This window comes from Micropterus dolomieu, linkage group LG11 (assembly GCF_021292245.1).
Source record: "Micropterus dolomieu isolate WLL.071019.BEF.003 ecotype Adirondacks linkage group LG11, ASM2129224v1, whole genome shotgun sequence".
Classification (NCBI taxonomy): domain Eukaryota; kingdom Metazoa; phylum Chordata; class Actinopteri; order Centrarchiformes; family Centrarchidae; genus Micropterus; species Micropterus dolomieu.
The window spans coordinates 16,960,408-16,981,446 of NC_060160.1; the positions used below are offsets into that span (position 1 = coordinate 16,960,408).

The 21,039-nt window shown below is 39.8% G+C and overlaps 1 protein-coding gene across 6 annotated transcripts in view; it reads right to left on the minus strand.

Moving 5' to 3' along the window:
* Nucleotides 1-16,477: 16,477 nt before the first annotated feature.
* kif26ab (kinesin family member 26Ab) overlaps nt 16,478-21,039 on the minus strand; it is a 69,001-nt gene continuing 64,439 nt past the window's right edge. For all 6 annotated transcript variants that reach the window (XM_046063011.1, XM_046063012.1, XM_046063015.1 and 3 more), the window contains 4 exons: nt 19,878-20,071; nt 18,967-18,990; nt 18,658-18,808; nt 16,478-18,553 (listed from right to left, as the gene is read on the minus strand). In XM_046063011.1, coding sequence (XP_045918967.1) covers nt 18,372-18,553; nt 18,658-18,808; nt 18,967-18,990; nt 19,878-20,071 — 551 coding nt within the window. In that variant the 3' untranslated portion in view covers nt 16,478-18,371. The remainder of the gene's footprint in view (nt 18,554-18,657; nt 18,809-18,966; nt 18,991-19,877; nt 20,072-21,039) is intronic.

A 21,039-nucleotide genomic window follows, 5' to 3' on the forward strand; every position in this document is an offset into this window, starting at 1 on the left:
ATTTACACTCCAACATGCTGTGAGGGGGCATTTTGATGGACCCACCTTCTTGCAAAAATTCTTCTGGCGACATGGCTCTGTACAGCAGTGAGGTTAGTATAGAGGAAAATCATTGTCATCATGATGAGGGCTTCATTAGGGCCTGTAAAACTAGTATTACTAGTAGATTTTATTTTACAAATATCTAATTTCACTATTCATTTACATAGATGACTCATAGCAAAATGCATTAACAATACGTGTCTAAAACCACAATGGAACTAGAAAACTGCATTTCCTTTTTTACTGAACATTTATGTTATTTTAAGGTTTGTACTGTGGGTGTGAATTTAATCGCAAACAGGATGAACAGATCTCTGTCATGTATGCACTTAAGACTGGTCTTAAATATGAATAAATGGTATTCTATAACAAAGAAAATCCTAATATCACCGAAAAATGTTAATTTATTCCTTTGTCACATCTGATAAAGATATGATTGACGGCGCCAACAACAAGATTAAGCCTGATATGACAGCAAGACAATCATGGCAGACAAATGGCCAGTAATTCAATCACTGGTGCAGGACATGTAATGTCAGCCAGTCTATTGACTCTGACAGGCTGCACGAGGTGCTGGCAGACTTGTATTGACCCAGGGCACACAAACTGCTGATTCATCATTGTGTAAATTAGAGTGAGACTGGTCTCCTTCACCTTTGACCAGCGGCTTAGGAGGGGCAGACCTAAAAATTCAAAGAACAAACTCAGTGCAATGATTGCCACACCGACATCCATCTGGAGTATATTTGACACTGTCATGGTAACTATAAAATATTTAGTTTCTTACACAAAAATACAACCCAAAAACAATCTGCACAATGACTTATGAGAGCATTGTCCTGATCATTTCAAAACAATCACTTCTATGTTCCCTGGGCAACATGTGTTTGTGGTCTAATGTATCCAAAACAATGACTACTGATACCATGTATAATGTACCAAACAAATCCCTGAACATATTAAGAAATATTAGCCACACAATATTTATGAGATAGTGGCACTAATGAAAAATAACATCCTACATCTCTTCAGTTCCCACTCCTATCACAGCTCAAGCATGCACAGTCATACCAGAACCCATTCATTAAACCATTTACGTCCAGCTGAGATGAACTTTGATTGAATTGATCTGGACAAGCCTGGTGAAGAAAAACTGATGGGCCACAATGTTTGGATTGGCTTCCAAGCTGCAAGAGAATCAGCGTGTCCGGAGGATTTATTGAACACATTACAGCAGGAAGCAGAAACAAGCGCCTCTCACCAACATGACTAATAACATTACAAAACAAAAAACGTAGTTTGTGTTAAGGTAATTACTGTTTGGACACAGTGATGGACAGAGTGAATACTGTTGATTAACGGCTACATCCATCCGCCACGATGTGAATAAACAACAGTGTCATTCAGGCTACTCATTTTACTGCCATCTAAACATGTTTTGGCCAATGTTTTCCTTTTTACCAGGGGCACAGCTGAGTCTGATATGCATAGGTGCTCAAAAGGGATGCTCATCTGACATCAGTGTGTTCTATGTGTATCTGGAGGGGAGGTGGGAGGGTGGGGCTCAATCATGGAGAACCTTAATCAGTTTCCTTACCTTTGTTCAAATGCCCTTACAAAGGCTTTATCAGAAAGAAGACAGAATGGAAACTAAAAGAAAAGTAAAAGGTAGGCAGGTCCTAGAAGTGACAGACTGCACAGTAAGTGGGGGCGCATGAGGATGGGTGTAAGTAGGTGGTGATACTTGTGCCATGACACCACAGCTGCACAATCTGTATGGAAGCAGGTGTTGCCAGCCTCAGGGGTTGGACCGTCTTTCACCTTACTGTACCTGATATTATTCCACCGCCCAATGCATGCAGAATAACACAGATGCAAACATGGGCAAACAAGCGTACACACAAAGAAAAGAGAGGTGGATGGGGGTGGAGACACAGGCAAGGTGAGCAAAGGAGAAGGCACAGCACACAAAAAAAGCTGCTGTTGCTTGTGTAAATTGGCTGATGCTGCCTCCTCTTTGCCAGATTAACTCCACAGGGCAAGGAAGAGACGGAGGGAGGGAAAGAGTGCGAGTGGGGGGCTGGGTTCAGTCCTTTCATCAAAGGGCCTTTCTTCCCTCCCTTCTCTGTCTTTCTCTATGTGAGGGAGTGCCAACTCCAGAGTGGGCAATCCATTCTGTGATTGCATGTCAAGAAGCGAAAGCTACATTGTCTACACTGGAAATCACACCTGGCAGAAATAACAAGCGTTGCCCAAAGTCTAGCAAAACATTATGAATCAATCACACACTTTCACATTCATAATTTTGTGTAACAAAAGCAGGGTACAGAATTTGTATGGACGTCAACCCAGTGGACCATCTGCCAAAAGCAAAAGGAAGAGCACTGGAATAACAATGAATTATATGGATCATCCTAGTGTCCTATTATTCTAATTTCAGCTGCTGTGTTTGGGTGCACTGTTTCCAGGCCCTACAGCCAGGATGTTTTAATATGTTGTGCCTGGCCCGAGGCCATGAGGCCGACCCTCAACCCTAAGAGACAGGTCTGCTGACACTCCTCTGCTCTCCATTGTGAGGCTGTCACATCCCTCTCTTAAATCCCCAGCCCACTTCTGTCTTATTCTCTCCCCTGAGTGGGTGTAATTACATTAAGGAGTCAATCCATGCTCAACCTTCCTCTACCCACATCTCCATCCCACTGCATATCTTAGCATTAGCTTTCCCATAATCCTAACTGTGGGCCATAATAATTACCTGTGTGCAAGAGGCCACCCCCCTTTGCCTCCAAAACAAGACTTTGCTCACCTCTTACAGAAGTAATTGCTCACTCCTGAAAAAATGCAATTATAAACTTAAATGGCTTGTTACGTCATCTTCTCTTTCTTTAATCTGGTTCCGTTTAAAATGTTAAAATTTGTGCTGTGCAGCTATATATCAAAATTATATAAACATTGACCAGGTTCATGTCTTAATAAATGAAAAAGAGATGTAATATAATTTACTAAATGAGATATAGCCTGTGAGGCAAAGATGTACAAAAGGTAGGTTTAAGTGGATGTCAATGAAAGATCTGAATATTAATCTCACTGTAAAAGACAAGTCAAAGGCAAAGGGAGGTGTAGCCATGCTCTTTATGGATAAATTGTGTCTTATTCAATCCGGAGGGGTTGAAGTTCACCATGCTAATCTGATTTGAGAATTTTCTCTCAGCTTGATAATTGCTTTAGCACCAAACCTGTAGTTGTAATTACATCACTTGGTTACTATCAGCATTCGGCTACTGTTAATCTAATTCTGTATGAAGTGGGTGAGCATTGCTCTAAAGTTGTCTAAATTGAGTTACAGGCTATCATTTTCAGCAAATTTGCCCAGATTTCCACAGCTCTTAGTGGATGATTAGCTGGTGTGCAAAGTCCCCGAGGAAATCAGAGCCTGATCAGACATGAAACTACAATGACAAAAGAATTGCTACATCAAAATAAAACATTAATCATCATGGTTTTACAATGGCATATATAGTATTAATGAGTTAGTCATCATTGCTTTGTTTGTTTTTTATTAGGGAAGCAGCTCAACAGAAATTTTAAAGAATGGACTTATTACTTGTTACATAATTGTCAATTACTGTAATACAAGTTTAAGGTTTTAAATTCCAGTTTAAAGTTATTTAATACCATAATGAATTTTACATTACAGCATCAATACTCATTTTATATGGGTTACAATAAAACATTTGATAAAACTGGAATTCTATTCAGTCTTCTTTATGCAAATCTGATGTTTGAGGGATGTATTTACTTCTGTCCCATATCTGTCAGTGTTTGAGTCTTAAGTTATGTTTCAATATGATCTCATAGAGCTAAATAAAGCAAGGATGCAAATCAGTACAATTGTTACACTATAATTTCTACAAATTAAAATGCATATTTTAAATTTAAGCAAGGGTAAGCTGAGGAAATACTGCTGTAACTACTTCCACTTGTATGAATTATCTCATGAAAGATAAAAGTGTTGCAACCATGTTCAATCATGTACAGCCTTACTGAATAATTCTCCATAAAGCTTTGATCGATTGGGAAGGAGAGAGGAGTACATTGTATTTGAATCATCTGTAGGACCTTGCATTGCTATTGGAAACGCAAGAGAAAGAAATGTTCCAGCACAAAGCTGAGGCACCATTTCTCTCTTCTCCTCATATATACTCTTCAAAAATATTTATCCATCCTCTGCAGGATGAAAACAATGAATTTTGCATGGCTTCCCTCCAAAGACAAAAGTGCCAACTTTGTGAAGAAGGCTGGCAGTGTGGTGCCCCCCAGAATCCACTCCAGACCCCCCACAAGGAACCTTGTCTGAAGTAACTCTGAGACAAGAGGAGATGCCTGCCTGCCTCATCGAGGCTCTGCTACTCCATATTCATGTGTGAACCTGGGGGGGTGGGGGGACTCTCTCATCAAACACAGCAAAAAGTCAAACTCAAAGCACCTCCTTTTTTGGATATGGCGGCCTGTTTGATGTTTGTAGGGGTGCACTGTCATGGAAGAAATAAAGATAGATAGCAGGCACACCACTGTGTTCGTTTTTGTGGTGCAGAGTAGTCCCCCCTGTAGTTAGTCCCCCGTGCACATAAAACAGAAAGTTCCAGCACATAAAAGGATCAGCGCTACATATTTTGTGGGTGTGATTTTGGTCCTAGTGACATAATGCTTTTATACAATTGTCCATTCATTTTGTGAAAAAAAGACTTGCAAATTATGCTTAAAGGTTGTTGTTAAAATGTACAGTAAATGAAATGGTTAATTTAACCTTGCCTGAGATGACCTATATGAACTATAATGTATTCCTTCGCAAAGCAACATCCATGCAAAAATCAGAAATTTGCCTCAATGGCCTTCACAAGCTTCGTACAACGCTACAATTAGCATAACATTAAAAGCTACAGTCATGTATGTATTATTAGAACCGGACACCAGAACTAAAGATGGTGTCTATTCAGTCCAAATTGTTCACATACAGCAAAACATTTTTCTTGCTTCTGGGTAAAATTCCAGGGTATGCGGTCCACTAAATATGCCCAGTAGTGTTTCACCTGCTCACGATTTCCCACTTGTCCCATAGACTTTACACTGTGATGACGTCACGCCACTGATTTTTAAATCACTTTTCTCAGCTAAAGGAAAAGGTTTAAAAATGTAAAACCTCCATGGATAAAAAATCCATAATAGAAAGAGTCATAATTGACTATGATTGTAGTTGGAGGTGTCCTATCAACAGTTTTACTCTTTTTTTAATAGTGATCTATGGGGACAATGCTTTTTGGGCTACAGGAGAATATTTTATGTAACACCACAAGTGGCCAAAGGGAAAAATTGGAAGCAAGGCTGAGCACCCTATCCAGGTCTTATTATACATCCATGTCTACAGTACATGCTACAAGGTATTCTACCCAGTAAGGGTGGATGGCTGCACTGCAGTGTGGTAAACGTTCAGCCAAGAGCAACTTTGATGGACAATGCTGTGTTTTTTGCTGGAGCCCTCTGCAGCAGCAATCCTGCCTCGCCCATGCAGTGGTCTCCTTAAAAGAGAATGAGTCTGTGTTTTTTGACACAGTGTTAATGTTGGTCTGAACATGGCCTAAGGATACAAATGGCATGTTCACATGTCTCACAAACCAAAGTCATAAAAAGGTTCTTATTCAAGAACAGATGGATAGAAGGTCTTTTAACGGGCAACAATACGCACCAAGCACGTGTGTGTGTTTCATGGCTGTGTGTGGCTTTGTCAGAAAGGATGAGAGTGGATGAGGCTGGCTGCCAACAGATTGTCAAAACACCCTCAGTGCGGAGTCCAGCTGCTGATTGTACCGTTTAAATGCATTTTGTTTTTACATTGCTTTTCTTTCCACAGAGAGAAAGAGGGAGTTATAACCAACACACACAAATGCTCACATCACTATTCAAAAACTTTTCAGTTTAGGAATTAAATATAGACACCAGCCATATAACCTGGAATACCCATCTACTTTCTACTTATTGTAGTTCTGTCGACTCTGACCAACTTGAACATCTCAAAAGTGGGTACTGAGAGTTGAATATGTGCCCTCATTTCTCAAAGTAAAATGATGGCAGCGCTTTTCTTCCCTATGCTGAGAAGGGAGAGTCTTCTAAGGGTTCAAGTCTATTGCAGCTGTGCATGAGTGCTTGTCAACATCTTGGCCAAGATAAACAGAGTCTGTATGCATCCTGCATGCAACTGCATCCAGCATTGTCACGAGATGTTTGAGGCTGTTAACACTACTACACAACTGCAGAGTAATATAGGACCCAATCAGAGCGCAGAATAAGCAACAAACCTAGAATCCAGTGTTTCTCTTCTCAAGAATTGTTTGTCTTCTTGACTTCTGCCGGCTATAATTGTGTTACATTCTTTATCAGAGCATTTGGAGTTTTTATGGTGATGTGATTTATATGGGCTTGTGGCACGTTAATGATGCCAGGGAGCCTTGCCTGCCATCCATATTCATGAACAACTGTGTTAGGAGAGCTGTGGAGATGGAAGGAGGAGGAGGAGGGACTGCCACACGTCCGCAAAAAGTCTCACGAGCACGGAGTCTGGATTGTGGAGCTGCTGAGGCCTTGAGTTCACATGCCTGTAGGCATGGGCCCACCTGTTCATCCAGACTAGTCACATTCCCAAAGAGTAGATCAATGAGTATGAATGAACAAAGAAACAACATGCTGAGATCTGGATATTTAATGTGCAAGTGTCAAGTGGCTACTTACTTGCCATTTATTTTTTTCTAAATAGAGGAATTTAGTGTTTTTTATTTTTAATGACCTTTAAGGAGGAAAATCAGGGAAATGAAAATAAATTATTAGTTTTACCATTTCTTTAAATGATTAGATGGCCTCTGGCACTTAATCAGATGCAAATGCATTTTCCCTGTTTGAGTCGGGCTTGTCACAAGAGGATCGAGCTTATACTATATACTGCAGTGAACAGTGCAGCAGGAAGCAAAATGTATGAGGATATAAACGCATCACTTTATTTTTTTTTAAATAGTATAAACCAAAAGTGATGAGCCAAAATGATATAGAATGACATGACATGTTTGCTTACACGTGTTGCTTTAGGGAGATGTAGCAGTAATACCATCCAACCATCCTATTCGTCCAGGCACAACACATCACTCCGAAATGCAAAGCCAGACTGAAGGATGTAACACTGCAGTGTGCAGTTAGAGTTTTTGCTTTTGGACAGTAAGATACAATATCAAGCCTGAAAGCTTTCTGTCGGCCAACTAGGAGGATATCACCCGACTGCATCTCATGGCAACAGATTGGCCAAACAAGGATTACTGTAAAACTCCATATTCAAAATCAGCATGGTAAGCACATCTCTGATTAATTAATGGGTTCCCCAGATCAATCACCTCATTTCATTTTGTTAGAATTACTATATATTTATAATTCAGTCACAATTCAGACAAGCTGATAAAAAAGGACGTGCACTGAAATGTTCATAACTCCAATGATTGTAAAACAGTTATTACCCATTTGCCTATTCAAGTACTTAACTCTGAGGTGAGGGGCCCGATTTAAAACCTCCATTCATTCTTATCTATATCAATAGAAAAGGTAGCAGGATTTCACGTCTTATTAGCGATCATGACCTAATCAATGAGCTGTGCCTTAAAACAGCTGACAGCTAATTACGAGGGCAGCTCTCTGTGTGTCACGCCATTCAGGTAACCAGTGGTAATTAAAGAGGAGGAAGAAATATCTGGTGAAGGTTGTTCATAGCGCAGCAGAGCGAACGGCATGTATACTCCAGGGTGAGGCCTAATTTGCTCCTAAACAAATCAATAAGCATTTCATCTCAGTTGCTATGGAACAACATATACTAAAACACAATGAACATTACTTTGGGGAAACTGGCACCAGATACAATTTCACTGCCGTTATTTTGAATAATGTCTTGTTGATTCGTTTGGAGAAGAAAGAAGCATTGTCAAGGACATTATGTTTTGTTCCATCTTCAGGAGTTTCCATCCCGTTTCATTACTCTCATTACATTAAAGCAAGGACCAAAGTCAAATTACTTTCTTGTTCCTCAGTACAAACTAAAAAAACATGTAATTTGTTGTAAAAATTGATTCCCTCTATGTGACAGCTAACCAAACGGAATCATGTATTGTATGACACCAATCATAAAAAAAAGGAGGCTGGTTACTAGTCTCTGTGAATTTAATACCTTTGGGAATCTGCATAACCATACGATCTTCCATATGGGGCTCTGCAGAGAAATATAATCATAAAAGAAAATTAGCAGGGTCCTCCAGCAAAATAAATGTCATCCATGAATCTTTTGATATCTGGAGATATCCGCACACGCACACACACACACACACACACACACGACTTCAGCATAATACTTCAGAAGGACATTAGAGACATTGACTTCTGCAACTGCACAAATTCAACTCCTAGTTTGCTCCAAATCTCTGTCACTGTAATCAAAAAGCTCGGCAGTCCTGCTTATTACTGCAGTGGTGAGAGGTCCTCTAGGTTTTGACGAGAGTAGATGTGTGTGCCTCTGACAGGTCAAAGAGGTTATACTTTAAAGTGAACTAGATGAAAGCTGGAGTTGTGAGCTCAGGCGGCTGAGTGACGACACTGTTGACATGGAGCGAACCGGTGGCGGCCTTACATTTCAAGCTATGGACGAGGTTCTTGGTGTGTAAGTGTCAGCACATGAGGGGGGTCAGTAGACAATGCCATATCTCATTGTAGCAGTGTTCGACTTCAAATTTGTCAAGCTGAAACTGGACCTCTGCATGCATCACCTGTTTTTACTTTGTCGAACGGAGTAGCAAAATAGCAAACAATATCCACTAGACAAGTGGTCAAGTTGCTGTTAAATCAGACCTGAATGATTTAAATATAAACTATAAAAGAACATATTTTTTACTTGTACAACTTTTTGTAAAATAGGGCTTGCGATCAAATGTTTAGAGTATTAATTTCATATAAGACATTTGGAGAGCACAATAATATACCTTGTAGCTCTGTCTAAGAGCACTGGAATAAAAACAATGCTAAATACTTTAAGTATTCTGTTATATTTTTCACTTCAATAGTAGACTAATTGTTTCTATTTTAACATGATTGTCAGATTTAATGAAGCACAAACCAGACAAGTAAGAATGATCCAGCTAGTAATTCAGAGAACACATTTATTCTCCACCTTCTTTTGGCTATGAATGAATAACAGTCAAAATGAGGGGTGAGTGTACTAGCCTGCCAACCAACTCAAACAGGCAAACAGCAGGACGCGCGCTCCCTGCCAGACGAGCCACCATCACGGCAACTGTTGCCACGGCGCAGAGCTGCCAGCCTACTTTTGATTAGGGAGCGTCTTGGATGTGATTGGCTACAGTATGAATGGTGAGGCAAAGAAGGGTCTTAAATGTTGTGTAATTAACCTCTTCACTTGCACATATTCCACTTCAGACATTGCAACTACTGACAGCCTCCTGTCAGCAACCTGCACCAATCAAGCTCTAATCTGAGAGACAGAGAGGGAACACAAAGCCGGCGTTTGGGGCTGTCACCACAGTGGTGCGTCTGAAACTGTCTGATGAGACAATGCACTGTATCTCAGTGTTGACAATGAAGGCCCCCCCTCATGGCTGCAATGGAAATGCTTGACGAAGAAAAAAAAACAAAAAACACCTAGCCTCTATAATCATCATCATCATCATAATCATCATCTACATGTGTAAATGAAAACAGCACACATAACCAAAGGTGTGAGTGGAAAGCAGACGAAAGCATGATGGCTAGAACAAGGCTTTGTCTGATTGGTGGATTAACCCAGAGGTTGGACAATGACAGTTTTGATTCTAATTTTTTAGTCACAGTAAAAACATGCCAACTGTGAATGCACTACAAATAGTCTCACAATAAGGTCAACCACAGCCAGAAAAACACAAAAGGAGTGGGCAGATCAAAATATATACCAGCATTACATTACTGCAACATGCTCATAACACTGCACTGAAAACAGAACCAAAACATACACTGCTGCCAAGATTTCCATTAACATATATTGTACGCAATTACGTTTTCGCAAGATTCAGTGTACAACCAGGTTTGCAGGTTTGTACATCCTGCATCCTTTTTAATGGATCCGTTTCCTTCTTTAAAGTTTTAATTTCCATCTAATTAAACTATTTCATGTGGCTCATAGATACAACAACTGTTGCACTCTCTTATCTGCCAATGTGCTATGCAGATCCTTGCTGTTTTTGAGTGCACACAATGCTACAGTTAAATTAAACAAACCAAAAAAAAAACTATTTTGTTTTTAGATAAGTACTTTAAAAGGATTTCTCACACTTGCAGTTTGTTTGTGTGTAGAATTCCAGTTTTTAAAAAAGGCAGGCAGTTTGATGCGATGTGTAATGGTTCCTGAGAAAGCTATCAAAGCCCTGACAAATAAAAATGGAATTCTTCAACAAGATACACAAAATTATTCATCCTGGTAAAAAGAGAAAGAAACACACAATTCTGCCAACCAATTCAGATCCAATTCACCTTATCAGTAGCCATAACAGAGACTTGAAACCACATTAGCCTTTGCATTTCATGAGTCATAGTTCCGGTAAAACGATGGTTCTTGCAATTTAAATTTAAACATGTACTGATCTATCCACCAAAAGAGACAAGATGAAAGATAAATAACTTGCCAATCACATCAAAGTGAACTGAATGTGAAATCATCCTTGCAGAAAGAAGATGCTTTACAAATCACTCTCTAAAATGTGTCCTACAATCTGCTCATGCAAGTCTCTCTCTCACACAGGCCTTCAAAACATAATCAATTAAATCAATTTATAATGTTATTATAAATATCCATCCTTCAGGGAAGATTTTATTTAAATATGAATGATTGCAGTTAGATATGTGATATACATAACACGTGTCAATACAGTTAATTGTATTTAGCCTTTACCACACCGATGATCATCACGTTCTGTCTACCTCTACAATTACCTCCCTCTACAACAGAGCTGCACGATATGGTAAAAAAAACAAAATTTTTTGACAGATATTATTTGTGACATGATTCACGATTAGTGGTAATGACCATTTTTGCATTACAATTTTCTAGGGGTGACCCGGAATAGTCGAAGATTCCATGCTTCAATAGGCGGAGCCTGATTCGACTGCCAATCTCCCATGCGAATCTTCACAGAGGCGTTATGAAACGAGGATCAAGCCATTTTGACTATATAGGAGTGTTCAACGTCTGATTTTACAAAACTACCGGTTTTCTCCCAATAACTTATTATACAGCCTATTATGATATAAGTATCGACATATAATGCTGTAAATAAAAACTTGAAAAGAAAGAAGCTTTAAATAAATCTTTTTAAAGTGCGTGAATAAATCCAAAATTGAAACACTAACAATTAAGGAACGGGGGAGTCAGTGACGTGTGTGGGTGGTAGAAGGCGAGCAGAGCGAAAAGGGTCAACATTAAGCATTCAGTTTTGTTGTAAATGTACACACACACACACACACACACACACACACACACACACTTCGACAATAGTCGACTACAGGCAAGACTTGACAATTCTGATTAGACTATGTAAATTCTTAATCGGGGATACCCCTATAATTTTCAAATCATGAGGATGTGACATTTGTTGGGGTCCATACCAAACAAATATGTTTTCTTAACTCTGGAGAACACTTGTAGCCCAGGTCATCTCTGAAGAACTACATTTCTTCATTATAATGCTATTTTGTCTCACATTTTACCTTTATCAAAAAAAATAAATAAATCAAAAATGCAGCTTCTGTGATTTGGATACTGCACTAGGCCACATTGCAGTTTGATGATATTCCACTTAATTGTGCAGCCCCACTCTTCATCACATCTCGGCGTGTGGTTTGTTAGTTTGACCCCTGATCCCCACACGGAGCACAAAGGTACCAGATAAAACACAGTAAAGACCCATCAGCAGCAGTCTTTTCCTTGTGTCCTTGGGCTATGTGTTGTGTGGGGAGCCACCCTGTAGCCTTGGTTCTGCTGTCCACCAGATGGCTGCTGCTGGGAGCCAGCTAAGAGCCTGCCTGGTGGCCACTGAAACTTCAACGTAGAGGGGGATTTCGGTTATGAAGAAACGTCGAGTCAGACAGACTAATTAAAAAAGGTCTTTTTCATCACGCCTGCCCATCTGTTAAGAGAGCACAACCTGATGGAATGGCTGGCTATTCAGTTTCACTGTGCAATTAACAGCAACATCTCAGTGAGCTCTTTTTCAGGGATTATTTATCTTCTACAGGAATAATTACATTTTTTATGACCAGTGATCTCCTGAGTGCAATTTGTATATCTTTAAAAGAGCTGAAACCTTTTTAAAAAAACAAGACCACCTTAGTGTACTGCAGCCTACCCAACAATTGATGTAATCAAGGACTTCACACTGTCTATTTTTTCTGCTCAATTGTGTAGAAAGTTTTTTTTAAATCATAAATATTCATTGTGCATTAACTCCTCACATCAGTATTCTAAAAGCATTTTAAAACAGTGTTTCTAAACAAAGCCTTTATGTAAATCAGCGGTTATCTAAAAGCAATCTGAACCAAGGGACTACAAGACCACAGATACAACAAGGTCAGTGCATGTGGTGAAGAAAGTGGTTCTCCTCGTCACTCTTTGATAAGGTCAGTGCATCATGTACTGACCGAACATGATAAACCAATGACTGTTGTATGTGAATAACTAGTATTTTAAAACCACATACTGTAGCCAATTATGGTGAAGTCCTGTACAAATGACAAGAGCTTTATTTATTTTTAAAAGTAACGCTCCATCTTGGCAAAAATATACAACATTCACATCTCCTGTGTGACTCATTCCTCCTCCAGCCCTTTCAGACTACATAATAGGATGACACTGCCAGCTCACTGTCAGACAGAATCACAGACTGGCTGTGTGGGTGCGTGTGTGTGCATCTTCATCACCTAGACACTCGTTACCTTGCCAGCTTGCGGGTCAACACACAACAGGCCGTTTGAACTCATGACCCACATCCTGCTCCTCATTACTGTCCAAACCAGAAAGGCTGGATGAGGATTCAGGAAGTTCAGTGACGGTAATACATGGGAGATGATTCACATTACAGTTTGTACCAGCATGGTAAATTATAGGCCCTATAGCATCTACATCATTACAAATTGTAATGGAAACGCTTGCTGGTTCCCTAGCCCCGCCTGCCCCTGATGTTTGCTAAATTACACACAGTAAACAAGGTTAAATCTTCAGTGATAGATCGTTTCAAGTTGTCTCCAAAAGGCTAATTAGTTCACTTTCATATTATGGATTGCGTTGCTTTGATTTACTGCCGGTAGTGTTATCTCAGCTCAGTGACATGTTGTTAGACTTGTAAGGCAACCCATCCTGAATTTACAGTGCATATGCCTTCTGAACATTATGTCTTAAAAAAAAAATTTAAAAAAGGTGTCTGTCCTGGTGCAAAACCCCTCGCACATGCAATCTGTTTTGAGGATGGAGATGTCAATGGTTACGACCCGCCTGAAGCACAACCATGCAGGCAGAGAGTGAGTGTGTGTGGGGCTTACATCTTGCCTGGCCTCTGATAATTTAAGGACTTTCCACACCAGCTTGTTTTAATTACTGAGAATAAGTGGCAGCATTTGGTCAGGTTTATGGGTCTTCTTCAAAGAGCGAGCTTGGTTTAGACAGACCAATCTGTGGGACTGCAGAGCTGTAAATCCGAAACTGAACAACTACTACACCACTAACAATGCCCAGGGCAGATGCAGGCAGTGAAGAGGTGGGGAGGGTGGTAGAAAGGGTTCAAAAAGCCTGGTTTCCTTTAATATATATGAAGCTATATTGAACATTCAGTCTGACTGAAGACATGAGGTCATTTCAAATCATGAATAACAATAGCAAAGGAGTATAAGTGCAATTTTCTCTTAGAGGTTTGGGCCAACATTTGTAGGATTTAAACATGTATTAAGTGTCAAAGGGGCAAAGAGAACTCAATTACAAATGCTCTGACTCAGTTTGACCACAGTGAACGTTTCAGACGCTGGAATGTAACCAAGACGATAATGGAAACAAAGTCATAAGACATGAAGAAAGAAAAAGATATCAAATGGATTGAGAATTGGGGTTGATTGGGATTGCTTTGGATAAAAACTTCACAGAGTGCAGTGAATAGAGTTCCAAAACAGGAACACAAGGTCAGTTGGGGGGGCGGGGGGGGGACTCCTGACTTTTCATTGAACTCATTTTCTATTCTCATACAACACCCACCTCTCTGCTAATGATGGGAGCCCTGAGGCAAAGTGGGCTGGGATACACAGGGCTGACTGTGCTCAGCAGCCATCAGATGTCTGCAGCAGCCCAGGCCAACTGTTTCCACTCAGACACTGACTTCCTATGAGCAACGTGGTACAGTCTGAGCTGACAGGCTCTTGAGAGATTTCTTAAAAGGCTTTTACTGTCTGCCAAATCCCTGCATGCAGAAGATTAACTAAAAACTTATTTTAAATTGTTCCTACATTTTATTGGTCATATTCAGTGGCACACTAATTTGATCCTTCTGTATGTTGACCTCTGCGTGGGACTGTCTTCACAAGGTGTCACAGAGTGCCAAAAAAACACTATGTCTGAAAGAAAAAATCACCCCAAAAATTTAATTTGAAACACAGTGACCAGCTGGTCTTTCCAGTCAGCCAAATTAACCTCTTATGCTTTTGATCAAAACAGAATTAACAGTGAGGAGGCAAGATGTTATTGCACAGCATGGTTCAATCTGTAGCTGAACCCATTCACAGATCTACAGTATAATACTCAACAGGACCTCATGTATCACACTGAGCAGAAGGCCCTAATGCTACAGGGAGTAATTAATCACTCTGGACCTTCACCTTCTCTATGGATCTCTCTTTCCTACATCAATGTAGCGCTTTCACTGTTTTGACCAATTTGCCACTGTTGAGTCAAGTTAGCAGAGACATCTCCAAATTCTCCCTCACGGAGCAAGCAGTCACTCACAACACATAAATTTATCTGGTGGTTTGTGAGATAAGGGTTTTTAAATACTCATTCAAGAAAACGATAATCTTTGTGTCAACATGCATTTTGGGTCCAGCAGTCACTGTAGCCTGCCGTAGTAAACAATGACATGTTTGAAGCTGCTAACAAAATGCATCTTTAACCTAGGAAATAAAATTGTATCATGGTGGCGTAACTGTGGTGAAAATAATGTAACACAATAGTCAACCTGTCATTGCCTGGCACCTGCTGCTCTGCCTAATTGATTCAATGTGCGGGCACACAGGTGTTTTCAGTTATTATGGCTGATTAGACTTTTGCTCAGGAGGACATAGCTAATTTTATGCTAGCTAGGAATTGCACGAGGTCTCCAAACTACACATAACAGTTACCAATAAAAAATGCTGTCGGTGTACGCTGTTTATTTTGTCAATTAAAAGAAATAAATCATATTTTTAGACTTACCTCTAGTGGTATAACCATTGGTGCTCATAATAGTGCCAATTTACATTTGCAAATGCAAATGACAGTTGAAATTCAACTGCGAAATTTCTTTCCTGACACAATGAATAATCCACAGAAGTCTCTGTCAACAGTATTTTTCGGGTTTTGGCCAATAGGCCTACTGGTAAGAACCTAAATTGCCCATACTGCTCAGGCGCACTAGGGGAATAATAACAGTACATTCTGGCCACAGTCCAGAGAAGAGGTCAAAACAAGTAAAATAAGTGCAGACATTGGTGGTGTGATATAGACTAACATGATGTTTGTACAGCTCTTTTTGTATTTTATGCAACAAAATTAATTTAAATGTAATTGTTAGGCATTTTGTCTAATGCATAAAATACCATATGGCCAACTGTTATGTTTATATAATTAAACAGAAATCTACTAACAAATTAAATAGATTTGCATAAAATTAGAAAAGCTACAGCCTGCTAAAGTAAGTAATACAGGTGTCTGTTTTTACTGTATATTAATCAACATTCTTAAGTAGCTCTGGTTGTAGATGCGAATGAGACAATTTATGAAAATATAAATGAGAGCAAGTAGATTGGGAATGTTATTGTTTGTGGGGAGAGGGCTTAGCAAATTAACTGACAAAACTTGTTTGGATTTCCCAAGAAGATTGGAGACTTACAAAAACAGCTGATACACATTGAAGTTTTCCCTCTTGATGCTGTCTTGTGATCAAATGACAAAGATTCCCTCTTGGCTGCCTGGTGTAGTAAACTATAGCTGCATTCTGCCTTTCCTTATTTGCAATGGTGTGGAAACAATTGCATCAATATAGAATATGTTAACGGAGGAAAAACATTCAACTCTGAATCATCGGTAAGAAGAAACATTTTATTCACAGGTACTGTAAAAGTAAAACACAAGCTGCCATATCATACATTTATACACAGGGTTTGAAAATCCTATACAAAAACAAAGATCTTCGAAAATATGAAGTTTTGATATGAAATATGACCTTACATATAATAATTTCTTGGAAAAAGGTCTTGGTTTGGTAATAGTTATTTAATTCATAAGCCTAACCCCACTAGTGAAAACTGAAGTTATTGTAGAAAATTAGAATGGTAAAAATGGAGTAGAAATCATTCTTAAAAATGATTAAAAATCTCATGCAGCATCTTCAGAGAGGGCCTGAGAGAGTACATCTTTGTAAAAGAAAGAAAACAAAAGGCATATTTGTCATTGATATAGAAATCAAACATACCAAAATACAACAAAGCCAGTTTGCTTTTCACAACAATCATTTTCACTGATCATCTTTGTTCTCTCTGTGTCAGCCGTTTGATTCATAACAAGCACATTCTGGCAGCTACAAAGAGCTGATATCATGATTGATTTTCCTAAACAATGTCACGATCGTTGGCTCTTATTCACTGCATCATTCCACAGGAAACTAACAATTTTGGAGTCTTTGTTTGAAACATCAACTTTGTTAATTTGCCTATTTTAAAAAAATAACAAGGGACAAAAGAGGCCAAACTGTGTTGCTGCCCTTAAGTCAGTATTGAGGTTCTTACAGTAGTTGCAGTAAATGTATTGGAATGCATAGAGCGGAGGCTTGAAAAAGTATTGTATAGGAGGCCAGTAGACTTGGGCTATTTTATCTGTGCCTCTTTGCTTTACAGTGTATAGCACCAAGTCCAGGCCCATTTGGAGAGAAATTGGGCTTACTGATGAGCACTGCTATCAGCGTAACCATTCATCATGTTATCCTCATTGACTAGAGTAGGGAGGATTGGGTCTCTCAAGGTTGCATGACCACATACTGTACTTAGGCACCAGAGAGAATGGCTGAATCAAGAATAATCACTCACTATCCATCACAGTGGCCCTCTGATTGATATGTTTGGCTTAATCTCTCATTTTCAGTGAGATAGACATAGGCAAGCCCAGCTTGAATAAGCTCTCCGTCCTCCCAAACATAACTGCTGCTTTATCTTAGTGCATCCACTGAGACTCATTTTGATCAAGGCAACTGGAGAGAAAAACATTAACTCAACCCTGCTAGCTGCCACAGGCCAGCTGATAGGTGATGAGTGACAACAGCAATTGCAGTCCTTGATGAGATAACATAGTCCAGTTTGAAAATCTAGAAAAACTACAGAACCAGAGTTAACATAAGGCGCAAGAGGCTGAATGAACATGGGTAAAATGCTGACTGAGGTTTGAAACAAGAGAAAAGGCAAAGTCTGGGAGCGCAATAACATTAGCTTATTGCTTTTTCTTTTTTCTTCTTTCTTTTTTGCCCTTAAAAGGACATTTGTACACACCACATAATCATATAAATACACTATACAATGCAATATAAAAATTTCTTAAAAGCAATATGTTCAGGGTTTGCTTAGGTATGCTTAAGATACCTACACGATATGAAAATTAATGACTCAAAACAAAAGAATAAAAAAAAGGCACTTCCAGGTGTAGATCAGTGACTCTTGAGTAAGTGATGGCCACTACCTTGCCATACAGGCAACCACATTTGTGCTCGCGTGTCATTTCTATGCCATTATAATATGTCCTGGACAACGAGGCACTGTAGCTAGGTGGTTAAGATTTCCTCTGTTTTCATGCAAGGTTCCACTCTCATCTCATCTCTTGTCATTTGTTGTTCTTCATTCCGGTGATATTTATAGACTGACAGCTACATTTCATCATCCTTTGTTTTCTCACTTCCTCGATTCTCCAACTCAACTTTCTTATGTCCTCAGACTTCAACTTCACGCAGTCCCTCCAGAGCACCAGGTGTTTGCATGCTGATGTCAAAGCAGGTCACCATCATGACACGGGACTTGCATAGATTGACACAGAACTCCAGCTCATCTGTGGCCTGTGCTAAGGCCTCTAAGTACTCCGCAGACTCTTTATCCAAATCCTGGTCTACCTCAACTGTTGAAAGGAAAAATTAATGTTTGGTCACATGGTTTGTCACCAAAGATGTTCTACAATTTAGAAGTGAACTTATATTAGAAGAACATTGAGTAGTTACTTACACTCTCCTATCCACTTGCTGGGGTCCATCATCAGTCGTGCTTTGGTGTCTTCCAGCTCCTCCAACAACACTTCATGCTTTGCCCTCAGTTCCTTTACTTGCTGTTGCCTTCTCTCCAGCATCTTCAGTTTACTGTTAAAATACTGTAGGCCCTGAGAGAAAAAGAGAGATTATTAATTACAATGACCACAGCACAGTTGACAGAAGTAGTTGAAAGTAAACTGTCAACTGAAAGTCAAAAAAACAGTATATGTTGAACAGCATGATCCGCTAATAATAAAACCTCAGTCACATTGAAATATTTGCCCACCTTGTCAACATCCTGGAATGGTTGCTGAAGAGAAGATAAGGGGAAAATAGATAAAACAAATTAGCATGTTAAACAAGACAGCATATTTTATGAGTAGAATATATATAGTTAGTAACCATATCTAGACACGAGTTACTGATGCACATACATGAGATTCTGATTTAGTGATGGAAAATCACAGAAAAGCTATTGTGTCATTAAGACAGTTAAGGCTGGGAGAGAAAAGTCAAAGATATTTTTTTCCTAACTGAAAGTAAATCAAACCACCATCTAGCTGATTTAATATCTTCTCTAAACAAATCCCTGTCTGGCTGCACCGAACTTGTGTTAATGATTTAATTATCCACAGAAGAGGAGTCAGCTATAAAAAACGATCAGGCGGCCAGTGATGAGTGCTAGCGGTGTGCTGATTTGGGCTGGTGTTGTTCACCCTTGCATTCATCTCACATTCCCTGACCAATCTTCTCATATCGTCTTTTTAATTTTTACCCCCTCCCTAACATCACCGCCACGGTCAGCAGTAAGGCGAGTCATCGGTCATGTTCAAACCAATTAACCCTAGTCAGTAATTGCCTCTTGAACTTTTGACTCTTCCAGAGGATTGCTGCCAAAATACCAACCTCTGGGTATCTGCATACAGACATTTTAACTCCGGGATTTGCCACTGAGCTGACTGAAGGTCAGACGTCTGAGACATATCATTCCTGTCTTGTTCTTTAAAAAGAAACTGGGAGGGAGACATTCCCACAACGCAAGTCTATGTGGCACATCTTGAGCGTGTGTGGCATCAATGTTGCACATGCAAAATATTGGTGGGGATTAGCAAGTGGGATTTAAGAGACCTTGACCCAGACATTACAAAACAAGTTCAGCAACATGAACCACCATGTAGAACAAGTTAGTTTGCTCACCTCTGCAGTTTCCTCCTGACGCCGCCTCTGGAGTCGCTCCACATCATCAATCTCATACACCTTGATTTCAAAAGGCTCCTTCAGCGGCCCTGACATAGGAGGCAAGTCCACCCACTGGCCTGCTGTGCCCGGCTTCTTCCCCAGGGAAGAGGTGTCAGGCAGGGGTGCTGGGATAAGCCGTCTTCTCTGGAAGCCTACAAAGCCATGTATATGGTCAGACAGGCATCATTTATGTTGGTGACATACAATAGTAGTATTCACTTGGGTTTATGAGTAAATATGTATGAGTCTAATCTCTGAGATGTAAAGTGATGCAAGGCTTTACAGGTTGTGGTGACTGCATATTTATAAGGGTTTCATGAGTTACTATGTTGTGTGTATAGTCAGCCTGAATACATCCAAAAGGTTGGTTTAATGCACATGAATTCAAATATATACACACACACACACACACACACACATATATATATACAGTGAGGAAAATAAGTATTTGAACACCCTGCTATTTTGCAAGTTCTCCCACTTAGAAATCATGGAGGGGTCTGAAATTGTCATCGTAGGTGCATGTCCACTGTGAGAGACATAATCTTAAAAAAATAAAAATCCAGAAATCACAATGTATGATTTTTTTAACTATTTATTTGTATGATACAGCTGCAAATAAGTATTTGAACACCTGTCTATCAGCTAGAATTCTGACTCTCAAAGACCTGTTAGTCTGCCTTCAAAACGTCCACCTCCATTCAAATTTATTATCCTAAATTAGATGCACCTGTTTGAGGTCGTTAGCTGCATAAAGACACCTGTCCACCCCATACAATCAGTAAGAATCCAACTACTAACATGACCGAGACCAAAGAGCTGTCCAAAGACACTAGAGACAAAATTGTACACCTCCACAAGGCTGGAAAGGGCTACGGGGAAATTGCCAAGCAGCTTGGTGAAAAAAGGTCCACTGTTGGAGCAATCATTAGAAAATGTAAGAAGCTAAACATGACTGTCAATCTCCCTCGGACTGGGGCTCAATGCAAGATCTCACCTCGTGGGTTCTCAATGATCCTAAGAAAGGTGAGAAATCAGCCCAGAACTACACGGGAGGAGCTGGTCAATGACCTGAAAAGAGCTGGGACCACCGTTTCCAAGGTTACTGTTGGTAATACAC